This window comes from Desmodus rotundus, chromosome 8 (genome assembly GCF_022682495.2).
Source record: "Desmodus rotundus isolate HL8 chromosome 8, HLdesRot8A.1, whole genome shotgun sequence".
Taxonomy (NCBI): Eukaryota; Metazoa; Chordata; class Mammalia; order Chiroptera; family Phyllostomidae; genus Desmodus; species Desmodus rotundus.
Genome location: NC_071394.1, coordinates 5,403,010 through 5,429,175, shown reverse-complemented (window position 1 = coordinate 5,429,175; position 26,166 = coordinate 5,403,010). Strand labels below are relative to the sequence as shown.

At 55.0% G+C, this 26,166-nt stretch overlaps 1 protein-coding gene across 1 annotated transcript in view; it reads left to right on the top strand.

Moving 5' to 3' along the window:
• Window positions 1–26,166, top strand: part of TG (thyroglobulin) — a 201,722-nt gene that overhangs the window by 161,325 nt on the left and 14,231 nt on the right. Inside the window, exons 39-42 of the mRNA XM_024572159.4 lie at window positions 7,261–7,425; window positions 8,359–8,526; window positions 21,919–22,100; window positions 24,769–24,876. Of these exons, the coding sequence (XP_024427927.3) occupies window positions 7,261–7,425; window positions 8,359–8,526; window positions 21,919–22,100; window positions 24,769–24,876 (623 nt within the window). The remainder of the gene's footprint in view (window positions 1–7,260; window positions 7,426–8,358; window positions 8,527–21,918; window positions 22,101–24,768; window positions 24,877–26,166) is intronic.

Here is a 26,166-nt window from a genome sequence, read left to right as displayed (position 1 = left end):
TTTTGCAAAAGTTGCTCTGTGCTGCCTTGAACTACATTCAGGTAACACAGGTGGATACAGAGCAATGCTCCCCAGCCTTCTTCTCGGGTATGAGGAGGATTGTCACTTTGGCCAGCCTGTGGTGACAGTCAGGGACCCTTGTTGTGGGGACCCTTCCTCTCAGTCAGGGACACCTCCCTCCTCCCTTGGGGGTCTTCCTTCTGTCCCACTCTGTTCCCCTGGCAGAGTGTTCTCAGATGGCCTTGGCCGTGGCGCTTGGTCCGCTGACTTGCGGCCGTGACAGGTAAGAATGAGCGCTTTCCTCTTGAGGAGAGTCAGTCAGATTTTAGGAGCAAATTATTCTTTTAAATGTAATTAAATTATTTTCTAACTGCAAGTATATAATAGAAATTCACTGGAGAAAAGTTAGAATATCCTGAAAAGTATAAAAAGCCAAAGTGACTCACCCATCCTTCCCTCCTGTTGAATTGATAGGGGACCCTGGGAACTGATGAAGTTGGACTAGCCAAAGACCTGGTGGAATGATGGAGGATGGGGAGGTGGCGAGGGGGGACTGAATGCCCTTGAGTGTCACATGGCCTCTGCCATCAATGAAAGTGCCATGGCATCATGGGAAAGCCACAGAGTCTTGGAGTCAGAAAATGTGGGTTCCTAACCGCTTTCTCGTGGTACTAGCAGGTTACTGAGCTTCTTTGACGCTCCTAGCTGCATATACCCCAAATTCCTTTGGGGATGAAGTGGGGAATGTGAAAAGAGTGATTATGTAGTTGTGTGGTTTCTTTGTAAATAATATCAGTTCTTTGTACTTTGTAGGGTGGTTGTGAGTATGTAGATGAAACCATGTAAGCGAGAGCTCCATATAAAGTGGAACATGGTACAGTTAGTTATAAACGTCTGTCAGAGCGAGAGGGTTGATTCCGGTTCGTCCCACCTGGCTTTTCTGGGATGTAGGTGTAACAAGGACATAACAACATATCTTGGAGCCACAACCAGGCTCTCCCCCTCCTCTCACTGTCCTGGCCACCCTTGCAAGGGGCCTACTTATGAGTCACCGTCCGCCGGTCACTCGGGGTGGGTGGGACACAAGGCTCTGTGATGTGCTCAGTTGTTGTTGTCTCTGGGGCTAGGGAGGACAGCTCAGCGGAAGGAGTCCGAGCTCCATAATCCTGGCTCTGCTACCCGCAGCCCTAAGGCCTCAGACAAATGACCTCCCCACTCTGGGCCTCAGTCTCTCCATTACCGGTTGTTGGGGGGGATCGTGAGAGAAAATGTGCATGAATGGCCTGGTCTTTTAAAGGTGCTTTATAAATGTTTCATTCTCTTCCACTTCCCTTCAACGTTGTCTAATTTAGAGGTGGCAAGATGGAGGCAGAGAGAGGCCAAGGGGGTCTGGAGGGCTCAGAGCCATCCCATGACAGGGAGGAAGCATCTGGATGGGACACCTTGCCTCCTGCTCGGTTCCCTGTGCCACAGAGACACCAGGCCGCCTACTGTCCCTGCGGGTTTTGCCTCCTGCTATCCAACAGGATTCATGAGAAACAACCCCCTTGTCTACACTGCAAGTGTCTCCCGAGTTTTCATGAGAGCAGTGACATCTGAAACTGGTCAGGGAAGGGCTGGCAGGCAGCTGTCCTCCTGGCAGAACAAATAGAACAGAGAGCCGTGAGCGTGATGGAAGCCCGGAGAGCGTTCGCTGCGCACGGGGCACGGTGCCGATGAGTTCCTCACCCAGCGTGTTCCGTGAACCTCTTGCTACAAGTCTGAGGCAGGCGCTTCACTGCTGAGGGGACTGAGGCTTAACGAGAGGAAGGACTTTGTCCATGCACCCTGCTCTGTAACAGGAGGGCCGCACTTATGGAACCTCCCTGAAGCCCTACCTTTGTGTGCTGGCCTGGGCTAGGATCCCTGCCTGGGCCTGGTTGTGACACCCTTCAAGGCAAGAGCAACAGTTCAGCTAATAGTCAAAGGGCATGAGCAAGGATGAAGCTGCACTGTCATTTTTCTCACCCAGATCCCCTGGGCTCTCACCAAGTAAAAGCAGGAGCTGCTGATTATGAAGAGTGAGAGGAGGGGAGGAAAAGGGAAAGGTGCTCTCATGCGCTAAGACTAGAGTTTTAAGATGGTGCTACAAACGAGAGTAAAACATGAGTGTAGGAGACATTAGAGACTACTAACACTAACTTGGGTGCATGGTAGTTTGCAAAAAATCTGGCTCTGCTCAGAGTTCTCTCTGAGTCTGGGCTGCTCAATAGTACCCCTCAGGCCAACCTGTCTGTGACATTCTGGTGACAGTCTGCCGGGTTTGGGCCCATTCGGGAGATGATCCCGCGCAGGGCAGCGGAAGTGACACTCTGGGCCAGGGCTCCTCCCTTTGTCTCTGCTGGGCCCCCTACTTCACACGCCCTCTCCTCTTTGTCCCTGCTCAGCCAGCCAATCATCCCCCATCCAGCCATTCACTTCCGCTCGATTCCATCCACCTCTGTTTGGTGAGGCCTGCTGTGTGGGGGCACTGGGCAAGGCCTGGGGGTGCAGGAATAACCCCCAACCTCTGCTATCGGAAGGTCATCTGCAGGGGGCTTCCATGCTCAGGCACCTACTGGGCACCCCCTGATGGCTCTGCACCATTTTCAGCAGTGAGGGTGCAAAGACGAATGACTCTGTGATGTTCCAGAAGCGTACTTTCTGAAACACCCTGTTCAGGAGCCTGTACTGTCCTCTCACTGCCTGTATTCTGGGGTTCATCACCCTCTTAATCGCACCGCTAGCTTAGCTAGCTATAATGCTCTCTGAACTCTATTCCTCACTACCTCTCAACGCAAACACCTCTCTTCACTCAGGAGGATTAATCGATCCACCATCCATCCATCCATGATGCCATCTATCCATCCATCGATCCATCCATCCACCCATGCCCTCACTCACACATTACGGGCTCCCTGCTTCGATACACATTTTTCTGGGTTCCAGCCCCTGTTTGGGGATGCTGGGATACCTGGGACGAGCTGCTATCCTGTACAGCTCCTTTGGGTAATCAGGTCACTGCACACACCGGCCACCCCTGCCCTGCCCTACCCCCCCACCAAGGAATACCTGCCCACCCTCTTTCCTTTTCTCCAACCCTTTCTTCCCATCAAAGTCCACTCAAGTCATACTTCAGAGCCATTTCCTTTGGGCCACCCTTGTACTCAGAAAATCCCCCGTCCTCTGAGCTCTCCCAGGATGGGGGTTCCTGGCTCCCTCTTGGCCCTGGCAATGAAGAGCCTCATCTTGGGGCTGCTAATATCTGAGTCCCACTGGGTGTGGCCTGTATTTCACACAGACATGAGTGTGAGCATGCCTCCAGGACAGAGATTGCAAGGGACTCGCTGTCGGTCAGCCTGGTTTGTAATGAGGGGTTTAATTAAGTGGCACTTCAGGCCATGATACAAAATTTTACAAAATGATAATTACTGCATCCATAGTGGGTCTGTGTGCAGGGCGCTGTGGCTAGGGGTCTGCATGAATTAAGTTCTTGATTCCACGTACTGCCCGAGGGTCACCCAGCTTTCCACACACCCTTCCTTCCCCATGAGACGAATGTCACCATCCCCTCATCGGTGAGAAAGCCACGTGTGAGGGAGGTTGGGAAGCTGCCTCCTGGAGGACTCACTGTCCACCCAGAGCTACGTCCTTGGACTCACTGATCCCCCCAAGAAAGGGCCGTGGGCCCTCCTGGGGATACCACATTTGTCACAGAGACCGTCCCCTGCCTGTTGTGGTCAGTGACTTCTCCAGGGAAGGCCTGTGAGTGGTTCCTCCTGGGACTGGGACACTCTGGTGTCCATTTCAAGAAAGTCTGAGTGTGTGTGTGTGTGTGACTGCATGTTTCTGAATGCGTGTGAGTGTGCTGCTCTCCTTGCCTGCGTGCCTGTGCGTGTTTCTGTCTGTAACTGTGTTTCTCAGTGTGACTGCGTGTGTCTGTGTGTGTCTCTGAGTGTGTGTCCATCTGTAACTGTGTGTTTCTGTGTGTGTCTGTGTATTTCTGTCTGTAGCTGTGTTTCTGGGTGTGTCTGTGTGTGTCTGTGTGAGTGTGTCTTGCTGTCTGTGACTGTGTGTGTGCTTAAACAGGGCAAATCCTGGCTCAGAGGTGACTCACCCAGGTCACCTCAGTCGGCGGCTCACTGGGGTCAGGGCGCCTTACCACGTTCAGAGGCTGGAGGGACAAAAAGCAGTGGTCAGCACTTGTGGTTTTGCCCTGCACTATTTTTAAAGTTAAAAAAGAAACCCAAGCGGAAACTCATTGCCGTTTAATAGCTAGCTCAGATTTAGATAAGCTGCTAGCCCAGGGCTCAGGGACTGCTGCCGTGACCCGGAGGGCTGACAGGACCCTGCCCCTCCAGACCCCGCAGAGGGCCCGGGCTCCCCACGCACGACAGCAGCACAGGCTCTGCCCCTGCCCCAGCAGCGGGCTCCCACGGTCTCCTGTGCATCCTCGCGATGACTGGGAAGTACATTTACTGTTCCCACTCCCAGATGAGAAAATTGAGGCCTCAGACGTCAGCCACATGCCCGTGCCCACAGTCACTTCATCAGGGGAGCAGAGCTGCAGCTTGAACTGGGTCCTTCTGCCCCCAGAGCCCCTGCTCTTTGCCTGACTCTACATGACACCCCCTCCTCCCAGTTCCTTGTCTCCAACCAAGTGCTTTAAAGTGAGGGCTGAGCCGGCTGCCAGCTCCTTTGACCACTGATTTTCCATGAAGAAAAAAGGTTTCCTTCAGACAGATCAATTAAGACTAAATACTTGGAGAGGAAATTTCTCTAAGCCGCCTTGCAGTATCAGTCTAGCCCACGCCTCTAACCACTTCCTGGCCAGATCAGGGACTCTGGCTTTTTATAGCTGGAGACAACGTGCAAAACATCAGGGGCCCATCCCGAAATCCACATCTCCCTGCAGCCCCACAGCGGGCCGGGCCAGGCTCAGCGGCCCCCACCCCCGCCATCCGCCGTGTGCCAGGTCATTTCGCAACCTAGAACGTGGGGCTTTGACCTGGAGGACCTTGAGTGTGTGTGTGTATGTGTGTGTGTGTGTGTGTGTCCTCTCAAGACAAAGCACATCCAGTGATTCTCAGAAAAGCCAGCCCCTCCTGATCAGAAAGATAAACCTGCGGGCCCATCATCCTGACCCTGTTTGTTGTCACCTTTGCAGAATCCCCGTCCCAGGCTGGCTGGGCATTTTATTATCATTGTGGCTTATTGTCACCCTGAACCGGGGCTCCCCCAGTTCACAGATGCTGAGCTCAGAGTGAGCCCCCGCTGGCGGGGGACGGAGCAGGCAGCCTTGTGCACACCTCGCTGATGGCAGGAGCCTTGCCACCTGGACAGGCTGAGGACAGGAAGTGCTCACGCTGCCCCTGCTGCGTTGAGTCTGCAGACCAGGCTGCCAGCCCCGTTCTGAGCAGCTCGGAGCGCTCGGGCACGGTGGGGCTGGGTCAGGACCCACCCCCGGCTTCCCTCTCCCTCGGCTTGGCTTCTGACCATCGGCCTTGCTTCTGACTCTAGCCACAAGGTCCCTCCATGATCCTGACAGCGAAGTGGACATAACCATGATCGGAGTATTGCCACCTCTCACCAAGGACCTGCCAGGTGTCTGTGAAAGGCTGACGAGTGGCTGAAGGCCTGGCCGTGGAGCCTGGCCATCGCGCCCAAGTCCTGCCTCTGCCCTGTGACCCTGAACAATTGCTCACCTCTCTGTGCCGCCACCCTCCTCATTGCAATAATGAGGTGGTCGTATCACCTCCTCATGGGAAGGTTGTGAGGCTTGAGTAACCTCGTGTCTTTCCAATACCGAGGATGCACATAACACTCCACCGGGGTCAACTCATGGTGCTCAGGCATCTCGGCCCAGAGGCGCTGTGTGGCATCGGTGCCCATTCCATGTGCCCCAGGGGTAAAGGGCGCGGAGTCACTGTGGAGTCATCCTGCAGACCTGGGAGTCCGGCCTGGTGCACAGAAATTCCACTTCACACTGCAGTGAGCTTCTGGGGTTTGGAGCCATGACAGTCCTGGGCCCTGGGCCGTCTCCTGGCCCTTCAGGTGTCTGCTTCCCCCATGGCTGCCCTCAGGATGGCCTGTGCCCATGCAAATGTCCGTGCTTTGCCCATGACCCTCAGTCCTAACTCTGGAGCCCAAAGGCTTCTGGTGCCTTCCAGGGTAGGGCTGCCTGCAGCCCCTTGTTCCAGGACGTAGGTCCAGCTGGGCACTTGGGAAGATGGGTCTCCTCCCCTCTGGGCGTCTGTCTTGTCCTTTTGGCATCCAGGCGATAGGAATGGCAGTTTCCAGAAGGCTTTCCTTGGCTTTATTTCAATGACCCTCTTAACCACCTAGCGAGAGAGGCGCCCTCTGCTCTGCCCACCCCCCACACGAGGAAACCCAGCGCTGCGTCCCTGGTGTTTTGTTTGGGTTTTGATGATTGTAACTCAAGGTGGGGCCTGGGGTGGAGACATACACCGTGGAGTCAGCCAGCTTCCTGCTCTCTTTACGTTGGGTTATAAGCATCCAGTTTGGCCCAAGGATACACCGTGTTATTCTGGATATAAAAATGCCCATGGTAGAGCCCGGGGGGTGGCGCACATGGCCCAGAGGCAGGCTGCTTGTGCTGGAGTCCCGCCTCTGCACTCACCAAGCTGTGTGATGGCGGGCAAGATGCTGGGCCTCTCTGTGCCTTAGTTTCCTCCTGGAGCCTAGTTCCCACTGCCTACATACAATCTTAGAGAGGAAATGCTCCCAGCAGCCTGCAATTTTAGAAGACACAGTGATTTCACTGCTGCAGTCAGCATTTCCGTCATCTTCCCGGTGGGCATCTGCTGTAACGTCCAAGTCTGGCTTCCCAGAGCCGGGGAAGCTTGCTCTTCCAGGGGCCCCCAGGAGCAGTGGTGGGATGTGGTGCCGCCTTGGGCAGCGTCCTGATCTTCCTCCCTGTTCAACCACCGTCAGCCCTCTCCTCAATATGCGACCTTAGCTCAGAGCGAAGACTGAACTTCACCCCCACCCCTCCCAGAGCCCTCACTTCGCAGAGAAGGAAACTGAGATGGAGGGAGACATTCTTCCAAGGTCACACGGCGTGTTGATGTGATATGGATCAGTTCTGACCTCCCAAGTGGGCGTCTCCGGTGGGTCCTGGGACCCTGAGTGTGGATGTGCTGGGATGTGTCCTGTGGTCTCTGGGCTGAGCAGCAGGGAAGGAGTGTCAGACTGTCAGCCCGTGTCTGCTCTCTCTTCCAGGGTGGCTCCCCACTCTCCCCCGCTGCTGTCATCAGCCAGGAGACGGCTCAGCAGCAGGCTGTTGCTTTGGCAAAGGAGGTCGGCTGCCCCACCTCGTCCACCCGAGAAATGGCATCCTGTCTCCGTCAGAAGCCCTCTGACGTCCTCAATGACGCCCAGACCAAGGTGGGCACTTGTGTGCAGGTTGGGAAGGGACATTTTACAAATGGCCTGTAAAGGGGACATGGCCCACCTAACACCACACAGTAGGTTGATGGCCAGCTGGTGCTACAATGCATACTCCCTTCCCCCAGCGCTGTGCACGGACCCAGTATATGGTGGACTAAGTGTGGGTGCTGATAGCCCACAGGTGTCTCTGCACCTGGGATTTTACCTGTAAAGTGGGCCTAGTGATGTGGGCCTTGTGGAGTAGGAGAAGAAAGCCCGTGCAGGGACCGTGGTGGCAGGTCACAACGGCACGTACTGAGTGATGCGGTCATGCTGCAGTGGAGTTGGGCCACCCTGCCCCTGGGATTGGGCAGCTGAGTGCTCCCCTTTCCTACCTGCAAAGATCCTGCCCACTGTCCCTGGCTGGCCCTGCCGTGAATGAAGGGGACACTAACAGGGGTACTTGTCGTCATCAAAGTTGATGGCTGGATGCCTTTGGCAATGAGCCTGGGCTTACAGACCTGGCATGGATCTGATCCTCAGCCCCCCAGATGGGAGCTAAGCGGGTAGTGGCCAAAGCCGATCCATGTGCCTGGCATGTCCCACCTTTGGCCACCCCTCCCCCTGATCAAGGTCTCCTGCCATACTGGCGCCCCTGGGCTCAGGCTTACCCATCATCCTGTGGATGCTGTCACCTCAGTGTGGGGCCCTGGGGACCAACCATTGCTCAGAGTGAGACTCACCTTCCCACCCCTGGCACTGTCACCTGGTGTGCTGCCTACTGCTGTTCTGATCATCATGCTGTGGGTCCCCAGTAGAGGCTCAGATGGACAACCAGCATCTATGGTCCACATGGGTAGGCAAAGCAATGCAACAGGTTATTTCAGTCCTGCTTCTTCTCAAAAGAACAAAGCCTATGTAAACAATGGCATTCCTTTGCACCCAACGCAGCTGCTGGCTGTGAGCGGCCCTTTCCACTACTGGGGTCCTGTGGTCGATGGCCAGTCCCTCCGAGAGGCTCCAGCCAGAGCGCTGCGGAGGGCTCTGAGGGTGAAGGCTGATCTGCTCATCGGGAGCTCTCAGGACGACGGGCTCATCAGCAGAGCAAAGGCCGTGAAGGTAGGCAGAGGGGCAGGGTGTGGGAGGGCCTCAGGGTCCCCTGCACGGTCGTGGCCCTGACTCTGGTCCTCAAGGTCTGATCTTGGTCAAGAGTCATTGCCTTGCTTGCTCATTTGCAAAACAATCGCTGAGTAACTTACTATGTGTAAAGCCTCCCTAGGGTGTGGAGGGCATGGTCATGGGGTTGGGGCACAGATATGGGATGGGACGTGTGCAGAGTTGGGAGCAGCACAGACACAGCCACACCCACAGATGGCTTCTGTGAGTGACTCACCGTGGGAAACAGCGAGCAGAGGCCGACTAGGAAGCTCTTTGGCCTCAGGGTCCAGCCTATAGATACCTCCATCCCATGAAGGGTGCTTGTCCCATTGAGACTGGGAGAAGGAGAGGGAGGTGGATGGAGGACACTGCTTCCCAATCCCGGCAGGGAAACCCAGCCCAGCCTTCCAAGCCAGTTTTCTTACCGGGAAAGCAGGTGCCGTGCCCCTGGCAAAGCAGCCTTGTGCGGGTTATGGTCAGCACAGCCGAGTGGGAATGAGTTGTGAGGCCCTTTGTCTGCCTGGACACACTCTTCCTGCCATGACCGATGTCTTCGCCCCTCACTCGGGTGTGGCTCACCCTGGAAGAAGCGGTCTGCCCGGCCCACTCAGCCCTCCCGGTCAATCCGCTCTTGACAGGGACAGGCCCTGTAAGCTGTCAAACCTGGTGGCCCAGTGCACACACAGGGAGGACACACTCCTGAACACGGAGTGTGCTCTGTCTGGGGCTGTTGAGTCCAAGGCCATAGCTGGAGTTAGCAACAACAGAAGCATTCATGCCAACGGGATCTCAGTTGCCCTGAAGTAGTCCACTCCCTCGGGTTCTGTCTCACTCAGGGGAGTCTATCTCACCGTGACAGGGGCGCCACTTTGACATCATAGCCACACGAGGGCATTTACCGCATTGTGCGTTATTGCTGCAATCCACTGGAAGCAACTCAAACGTCCATTAGCAGGGAAATGGCTGAATAAATTAAGATCCACACAGGCTATTAAATATTATGCGGGTGGTGAAGAGAAGGAACTAGTCCATCTCTGCTGGCTCGCAGAACGCCTGCGACGTGCTGTTAAATGGGAAACAAAAAATAAGAAGGCCGAGGAATGTGAGGTGAAGGTAGCATTCACGCTTTAAAAAACAGCCAACCTGTATCTACCTGTGCATATGTGAACGTAATTTTAAGTGAATTATCTGAAAGGATGAAGGTGTGGAAGGATATACAGCAAGCAGCGAACAGTGACTATCTCAGGAGGTGAGGCGTTGTGAGAAGAGAATATTATGAACTTAGTATTACTAATATTACTACATGCACAAATATGTGTTCTACATAACCTACATGCTTATGTGTATGTGGAAAGAGAGTTGTGCTGTGTGTGTGTGAGAGAGAGAGAGAGAGAGAGAGAGAGAGAGAGAGAGACGTGGCACAGAGCAGAGCTTAGTCGCTATTAGCTTCCATCCAGTTGATTCACGGCCCAGGACAAATAACTTCTGCCCTGATCCACCGCATACAGCTCGAGTGTTACTGCGCGGGGCTGCAGCTGGGCGCCTGAACCAGACCGGCACACAGGACGCACTGGCGAGATGCGCACTGGACCTCAGCTTTTCTCCTCTAAAGTAGGGGTCCTCAAATGTTGACCAGGCAGGCCCCTCATTCGTTAAAAATCAGTCAGTACAGTCATTGTAGTATAAGTGGTAGCCATGCGTATTCCTGGCTAAAATGCTGAGCTGTTGTAAGACATTCGCAAACACAACAGAAACAGGAAGCAGCACAAGGAAACGAAGGTTCTTGTATTCGGGCCGCAGCCTCTCCAGGATCCACGCTGGAGACGGAGCCCTATAAACTGGGCACAGTGGGGACACATGGCCGATGGCCCCGAGCCCTTGTCTGTCCTGCAAAGCCTCATTTCTGTTTCATACCGCCCTCCAGGGTAGGGTGTGGGGATCTTTGTGCAGAAAAGATTATATCCTCACAGCTCTGGTTCTCCGGACCACTGCTGGAAATGTATCCCCCCCAACTCTGACTTTAGAAAAAGAGGAAGAACTATTATAATCCCAGGAGCCTGGGGCTAATCCCAGATGGGTGGGAGGGAGCAGGCCCTGGCTACTTCCCATCCCCTCCCACAGCCTGGAAAAAGCCATCCACAGGGGCTGGGGAGGGGGCTCTCGCTGGCGGCTCTGGGGCTGTGGCTGACCAGAACACAGCCCAAGTCTACATTCTCTGATTGTTCCAGCCTATTGTAAGGGGGCTGCCTGGTCAGGCGGCTCCCTCGGTCTTTCTGGTCCTCTCCTGGCAGTGTATTTGGGAGTCCCCCACCTCTGTCCTCGGTTTCTGAGCCCCTCCAACCAGGCGCCTTGACCAGAGGACTGGGACCCGCCCCCAACCATGCATTGTCATTCCTCTCATTGCATTTCCTCTGAGGGCTTCAGGGAGATGTTTCCTTGGTCCACATGCAAGGGAAGAGTATCTATGTACATGAGTTCACTGGCCCTGGCAGGAGTGGCGGGGATGTGTGCCCCCAAGTCCAGGATGGGAGGACCCTGGGAGGGCGTGGCGGTGCCATGGCTGCCATCCCAACTCCAGTCCCGGACGCAGCCCCTCTGCACAGTTATTCTTGGTTAGACCGGTCCTCTCATAGCTCCCTCTCTGCTCATTCTCTCGTGAACGTGCGCTCATGTGGCCACTGGTTGTTTTTGTGAGCCTGCGTCCTGTTCTGCCAGGAGCTCATCTCCGTGCTGATGTGGGGAATCGAGAGGAAGAGGGCCTTAGACTTGGCTGTACTGGAAGCCAGCTCAACACTTTCAATGTCATTGCGTGCCGATGCCTCCTCCGTGTCTACCTCCAACCCTGCGTTACACCTCCTGCCTGCACTTTTCTTTTGGACTATGGACTGGTTTAGCCCATGTGGACTGTTTGACATCTTCACTTTGATATCTCATAGCTTCACACTCTTAACATATCCAAAATGGCTGCTGACTCCGCCTGACCCCTCACCCCAAACAGCATGCTCCCCGCTGTGGCTTCACCGTCTCAGTAAACAGCCGCTCGTGCATCTGCACGCTCAGCCCACAAGTCCCTCTGGACTCTGCCCTCTCCCACGCCACCAGCGGTCTGCCAGTAAACCATGGGCTCTGTCTCCAAAGTGCACCCAGAATCCAGCCCCTCTCTGCCGTCACTCCAATCCACACCGTCATCTTGGCCCAGGACTCTTACGATAACCCCCAGGTGGTCCCCTGCTCTGCCACTGCCCCTGTCATCTGTGGGAACCACAGTGGCCCGAGCCATCCCTTCACAGCATAAACTAGATCCTGTTGCTCCTCTACTCAGAGCCCTCCGGTGGCCTCATCTCACGCAGAATAAGGGCCTCAGTTCTTACAACGACCTCCAAGGTCCTCCCTGAGGTGGCCTCTACTCTCTTTTAACGTCACCTCTGGCTACTTGCCCCTGGCTCACTGTGCTTCATCCCAACTGGCCCCTTTGGTATTCCTCAATGCTGCAGAGCACGTTCCCACCTTAGGGTCTTGGCACTTGCTCTTCCTCTTCTAGAATGCTCTCCTCTAGGTAAACTCACTGCCTCGCTTCCTTCAGGGCCTGCTTCTTTAGAGTGGTCGACACTGACGGCAAGGGCAGCCACACCCCCAGCACTCTCTCTCCCGTTATCCTGCCCCCCGCCCCCAGCACTTGCACCCCGCAATACAGCATGTACTTGTCTACTGTGTTTCTGCCTCGACTAGGGCAGGAGCCCCGTGAGCATGAAGACTTCATCTTTGGTTCCTAGGAAAGTGTCTGGTGCAGTCAGTGACCAGTGAACCTTTATTAGATTGAAAGAATGAAATGAGAGAATCAGCCGTGGACCACGATCTATCCTAGGAGTCTTCCACGAAATAGCCCCCCTCAAACAACCTTATGCAACAGGAATGATTATCACTATTTTTCGGGCAGGACACGAGGTCAGAGAGAAGGCAGAATTCAAACCCAGGCCTTCCCACCCCCAGAGGCATTCTCTTTCTATAGCACCCTGGGAAAAGCTTTCCCCAGTACGTGTGCGGGGTGCTCATGTGTTCACCGATGCAGCCACTCCCGGGGCCACTGTGCGCCAAGAGCTTTGCCACTCCAACCACCTTCTTATTTATCTCAGCCAGACGCTATGCAACCGGGTACTCACGAACGGTGATGAATACCCTTGAACTGAGGAAGAAACAGGCTTCCAGAGGGTTAATGATTGCCCCAGGCTTGTGTAACTAGTCACTTGCAGAGCCAAGTCTCCTCTTCCCATCCTCTGGCTCCAAACAAGGTGCGTGGCCCACAGCCCTGTGTGTGTTCGACTCCAGAGCAGGACCACCTACGTGTGCCCTGTGACACGTGATCATGACCTAACCCAGAGGAGCCTCAGTGTCCTGCCTGACACAGAGCTGCAAGGGAGTGCCGTGGGCACACAGGTGGACACCGGGCTGCCAGCTGCCCTGTAGACCCTGTATCAAAGTTTCTCTTTTATTCCAAAACATCCTGCCCGTGCACGCCCTCCGGGTTACCTTCTCTTACCCCCGCCCACTCACAACCTGGATTCAGAGTTGGGTCTGTGGGTTTCTCCATTCCCCCTTGCCGAGCAGGCCCCATACCACCTGGGTCCAACTACCACTAATTGAGAAGAACCCAGAATGGCGCATTCCTGAGGCCTCAATCCAGTGATTTCATCGCCTTTTATAGCAGCCCAGCCCCGCACCCATCTCTGCCGAGAAGCAGGACATCGATTGCGCAGAATCACCACGCCAGCTTAGAATGGGGCGTCGAACATGGTTCCTAGTGCCCAGACCCATTTGCCTAGTCATGCCGCACAGAACGAGGCCACTTCCTCGGTGCTGGACCCCGCGCCCTGTGTTTGGAGTGTTCGTACCAAGTACATTTGCCCTCGAGGAGCTCACAGTCGGGCGAGGAGACAGCAGACGAGCAAAAGGAAATACGCACAGTCTGGAGAGATGGACACCGACTGCAGGACCGCAAGGACCGTGGTGGGGGAGAGGCCACGGCCAGCAGGAGGGACACAGTGTTGAAGGAGCTGGCCAGGACCTTGTCCCCTGCTGTCTGCCAACAGAGTGGGGACAGTGTCCTCGGACTGCAGCCAGGAGCATCTGAGTTCCCGAGAGCCCGAGCCTCAGTTTCCCTATCCGTAGGGTCAGCAGATGATCAGTGAACATCCGTGCATGGGGAGGACTCAGCCACCAGTGCCTGGCAAATAGGACGTGCTCAGAAAACACCAGTTTTCACTTCATTCCGTAACGGTGCTACTATGATTTGTGTTCAGAACTATTGTCCCTGACCTGGAGAATTAACCAGAGAAAGCAGGAGGAGTACACAGACCGTCCAGTCACCGAATCACCTTCTCTGACCTGAGGCCAGATTGTCACACACACACACACACACACACACACACACACACACACACGTTTTCTCCTCGTGCCAACCCTGCATCAACACCATCGGAGCCCAGCCCACAAGCACACACGGTCCAGATTCCTGGGGGAGTCACCAGGAGGGGCAAGAGTTCCCTGCCAGCCCCTGGGACCCACCTGTCACTGCAGTACAGAACCACTAAATTTCTGACGACCGAAGAGGGTGGGTGGGCGGGGCTTCCACCAACTGAGTGAAGACCCTCACACTTGCCTGCCATCCCACCCAGCTGTGGCCCTCCCACGAAGTCCTAACCACACCTGCCAAGTTAGCGACATACCCGCGGCGTGTCAGGGCTGCCCGAGATGCTGGAAAGGCTCCGTCCTCAGAGAATGAGCTGATTTTCCGAAGTAGCAGCTTTCTGATGAAATTCCTCATCCGTCGCCGGCCGTGGTGGGAGTCTTTCCCCCTGCTCTGCTCTCTCTCTCTTCCTAACTGGTGAAATTGACAGTCTGCCTACATTAACCAGCTTTAATTTGCATGATCAAAGCGGATTTGTTCCAAGATGCAATGTTCTGCCTGCCCCTCCAAGCACAAGCATCTTCAAGGAAGGCAAGACAAATCAGAAATAGCGTGTGGCCACGGCTGCCTTGGCCCGGAGCTTGGCCAGGAGTTGGCCTCATCCAGGAGCAGGTGGAGGGGGGCTCCTGGGGGCAGGGGAGGGCTGCCCGCCTGAGAGTGGGGAAGCGGCACCTGGCAGCTCGAGATGCTGGCACCAGCCCCAGCATGGGAAAATCAAGCCTCTGGTGACAGATTACAGCAGAGGACCAAGCAGGAGTCCTAGCAAGTACACACAATTTCCTGAAAAGAGGCACTGCTGTACTGAATCCCGTCACTCACAGGCATGTGGCGGGCTCAGAGTCTGACCCAGCCGAGGACCTGAAATCAGAAAATGGGTCTCAGCTCCTGGCTTCAGCCAGGCAGTCAGGGCACGTTGCTCAACCAGTGCACTGCAGTTTCCTACCCTTCCGATGGGGACAGTGAATCCAGCAGAGCGCTGACAGGGCTCTGGGCCCAACACTCGGGCACCTCGTCCGGTCCCCTGGCCCTGGGCATCCTGAGCACGTGACGGACCGTGCACGCCGGGCCCTCAGAGCTGACCCTCCACCGGTCGCCTGCTCTAATAATCCCCGTGGCTGTGCCAGGTGGGGTTGTCATTCCCAGTTCAGAGAGAGCTGGGGATCAGCAGGATTGACTTGTCCCCCAAAACAGGAAAAATTACATTCACCCTTTGTGGCTTTAGTAAGAGCCGTGATTATCTTTCCTATTTTCTAGATCATTTTTCCTCTTCACGGCACTGGTCAAAAAGGAATGCGAGCCAGGCTCGATTCTTTATTATACAGTCACTATTTATTTATTTTTTTATTTCTGATTTTAAAAGAAGTTTAAAGGAAAATATTTTCATGGCCCCTAAGTGTGCGGTGGGCAATGGGCCTGCTGTGCCTGATGTAGTAGCGGGCCCCTCGTCCACTAACACCCACGGTCATTAGTGGGGCCACCCACACATTAGTTCCCACACATGCCCAATGTCTATTTGTTGAGGGGCTCTCCCCGAGGCTCCAGAGGGAAGTCATTACCCAACAGATGAAGCTCCTGACTTGCGGAGCTCATGTTCTAGTGCGAGAACATGAGCTGTGCTGTGTAAGCAAGTGCATTAAGAATTTCAGGTCTTGAAAATGAAATGGTACTGGGAGAGGAAGTGATGCAATGGAGGAAAGTCCTTTAGCAGGGAAGCCAGGGAGGCGACTGTGCCCTGAGACCCGGGTGGTGAGAAGGGGCCAGCTTTGGGACAGCTCAGTGGAGAGCCGGTGCAAAGGCCCTGGGGCGGGGCTCATTTGCGGGCCAGAGAAGGCCGGACTGTTGGAAGCCCAGTGGGGAACAGGGGCAGGGGTGGAGGGGAAGCTGGATGTGTTGGGAGGACATGTTAAATACGGCCTCATTGTCAGAAAAGTGGTTTTATCCTACTTGCAGTGGGTAGGCACTGGAATGTTTTAAGCTAGGAAGTGATTGTGTTGATTTATCTATTTTAAAAAGAGCATCTGGCAGCTCTATGGGAAATTGACTCTGGAGGGGCAGCACAGGAAGCAGAGGCCAGATTACACTCTGTTGTGAAGTGCAGGGAGCAAGCCAGTGAGTTCCAAGAGGGTTCGAGACAACAGATCGGTGAGAAATAACCACATTTGGAATCTGTCTCGGATTGGCCCTTAGGACTATGAGTGGGTTGTCCAGGAGAGAAGGTGGAGCTGTGGACTGGGGTTTGGAAGAAATCCAGGAAAATTTGATGTCATTAAAGCCAAGGAAAGAAAGCTTCCGAGAGGAAGCCAGGGTCAAGCGTCGGATGTGATTGGAAGTGGTGTGAGTCGAGGACAGCGGTCTGGCCGCTGGACCTGGCAGGATGTAGGTCCCCGGGTGACTTGAGGGGGGGCATTTGGTTGAGTGAGGGGAAGGGAAGCTGAGACAGGGCTCTGTGCTCCCCAAAGCTGCACTCTCTCCATGACCCCATCTTCCCACCGGACACGAACACTCAGCCAGCAGCTCTCAGGGGGCACTTCGCTCACTGCCAAGTGGCCTCTCCGACGTTACCCTTTCTACCCCACGGCAAGGTCTGCATCACATTCATTTTAGATACACAGTTGCTGGCCAGCAGGGAGTCTTCCGTTTTTGTCCCTTAAATGAACAAATGACGGTCTGGTCTCCATCTAACTCAGGGTTCTGGAGAGTTCCAGAGACACTCATCAATTCATTTCTCCATCCAATAGACCTACAAGAATCTGGTGAAGGCTGCCTGCTCTCCCTTTGGAGATTCTGCTCTGGGTCTCTTTCAGGCCTGTGATGCCATAACCATTTTGCCTAACTTGGAGAGTAACCAGTGTTCACAGATTCATTAAGGACCTTGTGCGTACAAAGTACTCCTCCCCTACCCCCCACCTGCCACATCAGAGCCACAAACGGCATCAGAGCCCCCGGGAGGAGAGGATGAGGGTGGGGCAGGGCGGAAGAGTGGACAGGAGGGGAGGGCTAGTGAGTGCTCAGGAGACAGTCAGCGGGACTGGGGCACAAAGGAAGTAGGGAGACGAGGGAATGGAAGGAGACTAGAGATGCCTCTTTTTTTCCCACCAGGTGGCTGAGTCCTGGTCTTAGACACTGAGGGCAGGACACTAGGAAGGGAAGGAAGTGCTGGAGGTGAGGAAGAACACTTCTAGGTGATGAAGGCACACTGTGCTCACGTGGAGTTTGGGGACCCGAGAGAGCCCTAGGAGATGGGAGCCATCTGGATACGCAGGTCCGAGGTGCAGGCGGGAGAGAGATTTAGGAACCATTAACCCACAGGCTGATGTCGAAGCAGAGGGAGGGAATGGAGCTTGTGTGGATGGAAGGGGGAGAGAAGGGGACAGGGTGGCAGCTGGGGGCCTCAGCATTTAGAAGTCTTTTAGAAGTTAAAAGAGGGCCGAAGGGGTTCTAGACGGGAGCCTGAGACAGAGCAGTTGAGGGAGGAGGGGATGGAGAGGATGACGGGTCGAGGGGGAAAGAGTGCCGGGATGGGCAGGGCCCAGCACCAGCATGGGCTGGGCTGGGTCACTGCGGCCACCAGTGACCTGGAGAGTTTAACTGGCTGCAGGGGTGGGGAGAGCCAGATGGTTGTGGAGGGAGGGGTTGATGGACATGCTTGCTGAGTACAGACCCAGAGGTGGGCAGGCAGACCTTCCCTCGTCTTGGACCGAGGGAGGGAGGGAGGGTTCCCTGGTCTAAGACAAGGGAAGGGAGCTGAGAAGGGCTTGGAGGGGGGATTTCCCTGAGCAGCAGAAGGCCGTGCAGAGGTGGGGAGAGCCCCAAGAGTTACGCTGGGTTTTTTAGTGGCACCATGGGATCAGTGTGGCCAGAGAGGGAGTCAGTGGGAGCCAGTGGCTGGCAGGATCCCTACTGGGGCCCCACAGAGCTGGGAACGCTGACTCGGACACCTGGCAGATGGTCTTCTGTTTATCCTCCACATGGACCACAATGGAGGACCCTTCCCCTGGCCACTCCCGAAGCAAAAGCAGGGCAAGGCTACACCAGCTGTGCATCCATTTGGACCCTCACCATCCAGAACGCCCGGTTCCCTTTCTGCTCTGCTGGCCTAGTGTGTGCCATGGCCCTTATTACCACTGAACATGTCGTCAGTCCCCCCAGCTCGACCAGAAGCCCCCAGAGGGCAGAGAGCTTAGCCTGTATTGTCCCAAATGCCCAGAGCTATATCAGCACTGGGTGGAAAGTTGTCAAATGAATGGTGAATTGAAGCTAAAGACCCTGAAGCTAAGAGTTCTCCCTCATGTCCCTCAAACTGGAGATAAGCCTTAGGGCATTTACTTTTAATAATTGACCTCCCATAGGGGACAGAGAAGTCATAGGCACTGTCACCCAAGTGTCAGCCACTCGCTAACCACTGGTTCGTTTGACTCTGACGTCCCCGCCAGCACCGACAGCACTGTGCAGCAAACACACGTATCGGTGGGCGGTGAAGCTTCTGAAGTCACGTGCCGGAGCTGGACGTGAGTCTGGTCTTCAAATGCCAGGGCCATGCTCAGTCCACCAGGCATTATAGGTGACAGTTGAAGCCCTCCGTCATCTCTGTTTCTGAGGGACTGTCACTTTTCTCTAGTAATGGCAGTCCTTTAAAATCACACATGAAGGACATGCCACTTCTGGATGGCCCTTAATGAAGCCCAGCCTGCAGCAAGCCCTCTCGGAGGCCCATCTCACCTGTAATTACAGCTTGTAGAAGTCGGCGTTGGCTGGCGGGTGGTCAGGTGGGGGCCCCACCCCCTCCTCCTGACTCTCTAATTAAACCAGCAGCAGCATCTGTGCAGCTGACCTTGCCAAGGATGGAGAGGTGCAGGTCCTGCTGGAGACAGGCGCCTTGACATTCCCATGGGCCCCAGGGGGCTTGGGGCCACCCTCCAGCCATCACCAGAATGTGGACCCTAGCACAAGGCCACACCCCAGCTCGTCTCAGGGGCTTGGATCCCCTTAAAATGTGAAACCTGTCACAAGCGCTAGGAAGCACAAACCGGGCTCCTCCCTTCAGCCTCCTCGCTGTGAGTCTGTCCAGATTGCCTTACATTACAGGGACTACAAGCAGTGCCAGGCCTGGTGCCCCAGTGCTCCTAAAAGCCGTATCGTGGAAGCAGTGTCTGTGAACCCAGGAGGGTGACTCTGCCCATTAGGTGGGAGGGGCCATTTCCCAGCAGTGATTCCGAAGAGAGGTTCTGAGGGGCTGGGCTCCTGGCCAATGGGACAAGCTTCGCTCAGGCCTCTCTCTGAGACATGGCTTCTCTGGCCCATCTGGACTAGGCACAAGGCTGAGTCTACCAGTGTCTAGCAACAGGAACGACTGAGCACTTTGTAGGTACCATCTCATTTAACCTCAGGACGGTTTTATGAAGCCCATTTGACAGATGGGGGAACAGGCACAGAGTGCTTAAGTCCCTTGCCTGAGGTCACACAGCTAGTATGTGGGAAAGCTAACAGCCCAGCTCAGGCCTTTCCAACTCTGGGATTTGAACCCAAGAGGTTTGACTTAGAACTTCTACTTGTAGCCTCCAGGCTGTATTATCTCTACAAAGGCAAGCGTTTCCCCCATTCTTTGTCCAGCACGTATTTACTGAGCACCTAGCAGGGGCTGGTCCCATACCGAGCACTGCACGCCCCCTCGGCCCCCTTCTGACGATAACAGCATGGTATCCTGAGGGCACACGGGAGCCCCCGGCCTCGGCTGGGGGTGGGTTAGTAATAATCGTGTCTGTCGTCCAGCTGCCCAGAACAGTACTACACCCTTCACATGCCTGTTTCATCGGAATTCGGCAGGAATTCTATGCAATTACTTTGATATTTGAGAGAAACACACCTGTTAAATGTTTGGCAATAATTGGAGATGTGACAATGATTACTAGCGTCATTTCTGTTATGAAATATTGCAAAAGCTCAGAACAAGGACAGATAATGATGTAAAGCAGTTCCCCCCTAAGCCATTAGAAGGTTGTCAACTTGGTAGATTGCAGGCATGCATGTTTGAATAGACTAGAGCAGGAGAGACCGGGAATGATCAGCTGTATTGTGTATGGAAAGAACCGTGAGTGTAAATGTTATTCACAAACATCATTTCAGGTCCGTGTGTGTGTATTTGTGTGTTCTGTATGGTTAAGACACAGGTGGCACACACAAGGCCCATGGGCCGAATCCAGCCCTCCACCTTGTTTTATCCGGCCCGGCACCTTGTTTCCACGCAGTGACAGCGCGGAGCTCCTTGCCCCCAGTTAAGGAGCAGTTACATGTACGCAGTCCTAAAGTTACATTCGGCCCTTTGAAGGCCACCGCAAGGCGGACGTGACCCCCGGTGAAAATGAGTTTGACACCCCTGGTATAATTTGACTTACTACATAGATCATGGTCCAAAACATTTGAAAGTCTCTGGTATAATAAATGCTTGTGTGTTCTCTATTCAGGTTGAACAGATACTAATGTTTTGCCATACTTGCTTCAGATCGTCTTCCAAGAAATACACATTATAGACAGAACTGAAACGAAGCCCTCTTTGCATATCTCCCCCTGTGTTCCTTCCTCTCCTGAAGCCCCAGGCATACCTCTGATCAACTATTCCCCCAGATGGTTTGGCCCCTTCTTGGTGAGCCAGGCTAAGGCAGCTCACCCAGGATTGGCCGAAAAAGCATCTTGGCCAGGAGGGGTTGCTAACTGATCAGAGGCCTTGTGTGCTTGGAAATGCTCAGAGAAACAATTTGAACATGCCAGGGGCTCCCAATAAGCACATCTCACTGCTGACATAGAAGCCTAGAACTATGTAAACCCATGTCATAGGACTGGACCAGGGCTGAGGGGTCTGACCTCATGCTCAGCAGCTGTGTCTCTGATATTGTACTGCCCTTGTCTCCAGAAACGAGGAAACTGAGTCCTGGGGGAGGGAGATGGTCCTCCCCAAACTCCCCCAGAGCAGGCAGAAGGGATGCAGGTATAGAAAGGAAGGCAGAGAGACAGAGGAGGGACAGGGGGGAAGAGCAAGAGGGAGGAAGGGAGGGAGGAGGGAAAGGAGGGAGGGAGGGAGGGAGGAAAGAAGGAAGGCAGGAAGGTAGGAAGGAAAGAAGGAAGGAAGGAAGGAGAGAAATATTTCCACGTGCACACACATCCCGTGAGAGCCGCATGTCTTTCCCGAACACCCCTGCCCTGTCCCTCTCCCCTGCTCCGTTTCTCGTCATAGCACCTGTCCCCTGCTGCAGTGTACAATTATTTGCTTATTTTCCATCTCCACCCACTAGAACATGAGGCCCACGAGGGCAGAAAGCTTGATTGGCATGTTCACGGCTGCTTTCCGAGGCCGGGCGTGCAGCTGGCCCCAGACAAAGTGTTTGTCACTGTAAAAGTGTACAGAAAGCAGTCTTATGTTAAAAGATGGAGCCACTGAGTGGCACTGAACTTAGCTCTCCTAACAGAACCAGGTGACACGCTGGCAGTCCGGGTAAAGCGAGCCAGGCACCGGTGTGTGGCCTGTCATCAGTCTGCAGTCACGACTCACGCTCACTGAGCACTCTCTGAGAGCCGGGCCCCAGTCGCTGTACTTCACGTGGTGACGCTTTGGGCCGTCACCACAGCCCTGCACGGGGGCCCTCCCACGGTGTCTGTTGCAGGTGGGGAGAGGAAGGCACAGAGGGGTCCGCCACTTGTTCAAGATCACCCAGCTAGAACGAGCAGAGCTGGGGTTCACACCGAGCAGTCTGACTCCGCACCCGTGGGCTTAATGCCATGTCCCACTGTTTCCCACAGAAAATTCTAGAGCCAGGATTTGAGGGATAGTAACTCAAGCCTTTCAGAGTCTGGGGAATTTTCATCTCTCTCTCCCTCTCTCTCTCTCTTTTTTAAAGCAATTTGAGGAAAGTCAAGGCCGGACCAGTAGCAAAACAGCCTTTTACCGGGTGCTGCAGAACTCGCTAGGTGGTGAGGGCGGGAACGCTGGTGTGCAGGCGGCTGCCACGTGGTATTACTCCCTGGAGCACTCTGCAGACGACTATGCCTCCTTCTCCCGGGCCCTGGAGAATGCCACCCGGTAAGAGCCTGGGGACGCGGTTCCGCTGCTGTCCCCCGGGGCCAAGGTGGTGCTCACGTGATGAAAGAGACCTGAGGCGTGGGGCCTGGCACAGCCACTTCCCTTCGCACCATCCCATCAGGGCGCTGCTTGCCAGGGCCCCTGTTGCATGCCCCCCTCCCCCCCCCCCCCCCCCCCGCCGCGCCGAGAAGCAGCTGCTGGGCAAAGGCTGATAGAGAGCCTGCTGTGCTCAGCCAGGCAGAGAGGACTCCAGCGCTCAGACCTGAGCTGCCCATGAGAACCGCGTGGGGACCTTTCAAAGGACGGCAGGCACACCGGCCCCATAAGCATCAGTATTTTTCAGAGCTGTCCCAGGTGACGCTACAGTGCTGCCAGGTGTCACCTTGCACGTGGGAAGTGGAGCCCTACACAGGGAAAGGCTTCTGCCTGATGCCCATGCAGCCCCTCTCCCCTGGGGTGCTCGTCCCATGTTCACCACTTGTGTGTCTTGCCAGTCAAGTTCATTGCTTCAAGCTTTCCTGCCTCAGGGAAGATGTCCCTGACTGTCCCACCCCAGGAGCATTTAACAGGCGTCCTCACCCCCCCATCTGCCTGAGGAAGTGCGGTCCCCACCCCACTGCGCTTGTCAGGACCAGCCTGCCCCTCAGGCCACGGTGGTCTCTCTGGGGCCAAGAGCTGTGTCTTATATGAGTACATAGCTGGTGCTCGAGAAGTGAGTTTTGAATGGAATCAAAACACAGTCAAGGTTCTGGCTCTCTCTGCCTGCGGAGCCCCTGGGGACGTGACCACAGTGAGGACTCCAGCTGTCTGTAATCTTGGAGCCCGTCTCAGCCCCCTTGACATGCTGCCCTGTTTCCCTGGGAAGAATGTGGTCGGGTGGTTTTGACATCCTGTAACTTCTTTCCTCCCCTCTGGGAGGTCCGCCCTTGCCTTTGCTCTTTGTCCCTGGGCACAGAGCCAATGCCAAGGCCCAGAGGCCTGTGCTGAACTTGGCTGTGCTGGGAAGGGATGGACTGAAGCCTGTTGAGACCCACTGCCTGGGGTGGTCTCTCCACCCAAGAGTCTGTGGCTTCCAAGTAGAGGCCCATTAGCTCAGGATGAACCTTTGTTCTGCCCACTGGGACCTCAGACACCAGAAAGGCTTTAATTTTCCCTCCAGCAGAGAGCTCAGCCTGACACCAAACAGCCAGCTGCTATTCCTGGAGGTCTAGCTGCTATTCCTGGAGGGGATGCCGAGAACTCATAGGTGCCTGAGTCCTGGTCCCTGAGAGGCTCATAACTAGGTCAGGCCCGGCCCAGATCTGTGTTGCAGAATGAGCTCGGGGCTAGAGTTCTTGCCCCAAGTTTGCCTTTAACTGGCTGAGGGCGTTCTGTGCACTAGGCAAGAGCTCAGGTCTGAGGACGGACAGGTAACAAAGGAAGGCTTCCTTGTGGAGGCAGACTCCAGTCTTTCCTTAGCTCAGGCCCTGCTCCTCTTCTGGACAGACTCAGGCAGTGGCCTCCCTCCTCCAGTCCCCTTGGCAGCGCCCCCCACAGAGCTGCCAGCGTGCGACGTTCCGTAGGTTCGCTCTCATCCTGCCCTGCCCTCCGCTCTTGGGGACCCTGAGGTGGTACACGCCACCTCCACCTGCCCTTCCGCACCCTCAGCGTCAGTCCCACCGTGCCTCAGAGCCCTTCCTATAAACCCTGGGGCTGCCCAGCAGACCGGCTAAGGGGGTGGTAACCTTCCTCATGGAGGGACCTGCATGGTGTCATCGAGCCTGGTCGTTAGAACATCTCCGCACGGTGCGGCCCCACGGGCCCTATGTCCCAACTGAGGAGATGGAGCGTCAAGGAGATGCAGGGGGGCTGAGTGGGATTCAAAACCCGCTGGGTGCCAGGCCCGCTGAAGTCTGCCCGATTGTCACCAGGCCGGCTGCCTCCTCAGCACACAGCTGGGCACCGCCCCATGCTGGGCCCACTGTGCTGAGCTGGGGCTTCTGAAACTCGTTCTCGTCCCCACAAAGGGGGAGCAGGTGTGAAACTTGGGGAGCCTAAAGCAGGGAGCAGGGTTCTCTGCCTCCTCACTGTTGACATTCAGACTAGAAAATTCTTTGCTGGGGAGGGCTTTCCTGTGTATTGTAAGATGTTTAACAGCATCCCTGGCCTCAACCTACCAGAAGCCAGTAGAAACCTCTCCACCTCCAGCTAAAAACGTCCCCAAACATTGCCCAGTGTCCCCTGGAGTGAGGGTCTCCCAGTCGAGAGCCCGCTGAGGGTCCGTATGCATGAAGCGCTCTGGAGGCGACCGTGTTTTAGAGCGCACCTGTTGTAAGTGCTGCTCCGTAGGTGTTGGAGTTACCTCACCACAAAACGTTTTGCTCCCAAACCTTTAAGTGACACGACGTTCTGCAAAGATGCCTGTCTCACAAGTCTCCCGATCCCGAGATGCATTTCCGTGGACACCAGCGTGTGACCATGAACAGCCCTAAACCAGACCGGCCCATGTGCCGTGCCCCTGGCTGCCCCCTGGAGCCAGCTGGGGAATTCCAACAGGGTGTGTGCTCTCTGTAGGCCTGTGCGGCGGGGCTTGGTGGGCGAGGGCCCTTGCCGGGGAGAGCCTTTTCCCTGCACAGCTGTCTATAGAGCTGCGTGTCACTAGACCCTTCCTCTGTCCTCCTTCCACCAGGGACTACTTTATCACCTGCCCCGTGATCGACATGGCCAGCCTCTGGGCAAGGACGGCCCGAGGGAGCGTCTTCATGTACCACGCTCCCGAAAGCTACGGCCGCGGCAGGTAAGGTGGCTGTGTGACCGCGGCGGGTGTTGGCGAGTAAGGGGAGTCTGGCAGGAGGTCCCTGACGCTTGTGCTTCTGTGATCCCCAGGATGGCAGAGAAAAGAGGGCCGGACCGAGGTACAAGTCCTGACTCAGTGACGTGGGACTTGTCATGTAATCTCTGTGAGCCTCAGTTTCATCGTCTGAAACTTGGCTGTGATAGTAACAGCCACTTTATTTTACAGTACTGTAGGAAGGGAAAGTCAAATAACAGGATATAGAAAGTGCAATAGTAGCTATTAACGATTAACCTGGCCGGGGAGAAGGCTTTAATGTCTCCGAAAACTGAGCACTTAGCTTCACTTAAAAAGCGACTCTCCACAGCATAAAAGGGTTTGGGGGCAACAAAAGAAACATTTTGTTTACACCTACTTTTTGTTTACACCTACTTCTTTCTCACTTCCAGAATAGATTTAATGTACCTTATAATAAAATTTCAACCGCAATAAAATTATCAAAATAGAAAAGGAACATAGGAAGTACAAGGAAAAGGAAGTCCGCAGGAAGAGAAGGGAAACCGGTAGGCACAGAACTCAGCCCTTATTCCTCAGAAGCCAAGGAGAAGGTTAAAAAAATAAAGAAGAACTAAGGTTCGGTTCCCAGCTCCAGCAGCTCAGCCGCACCCAGGCCTCCGGTAAACGCCCACAGATAACCGAATGTCAGGGCTCAGAGTCCAGAAGGTGCCAGGATCAGGCGGTTTGATTTTATCTGACAGTGGAAGCCGGGATGCTACAAGGTTGCCAGTCACCCGCATCTGGGGTCTGCTTTATGAGTGACAGGGTGCAGCTAGAGCCCCACCGCTCACTGGCTGTGCAGTTTTGGGCAGGCTCCTTTGCCTCTCTGATTTCAGTTCTTCATCTATAAAATGAGGCAAGTTATCCAGCTCATACATGGCTTTCACCTGAGTTATTTTGCAACAGTAGGGCGTTAACATACGTAATTTCTCATTGTAACCGGCAACGTCTCTATAGTAGGCTTACTAATAGCCACCTAAAGATACCAGGCCCCAACCCCCGCAACCTGTAGGAAAACGGGCTTTGCAGGTTGTGATTAAGTTAAGGACCTTGATGTGGGAAAATTCTCTGGGGCCACCCTTGGTGGGCCCTACATGCCATCCTTGTTACAGAGAGGCAGGGAGAGATTCAATGTACACCAGCACCCACCCCGCGGGCTAGGATAGCAAGAAATGCCTCCTCCCTCAGAGCCCCCAGAGGGAGTGTGGCACCTTGTTTGGGCCCAGTGAAACCAAT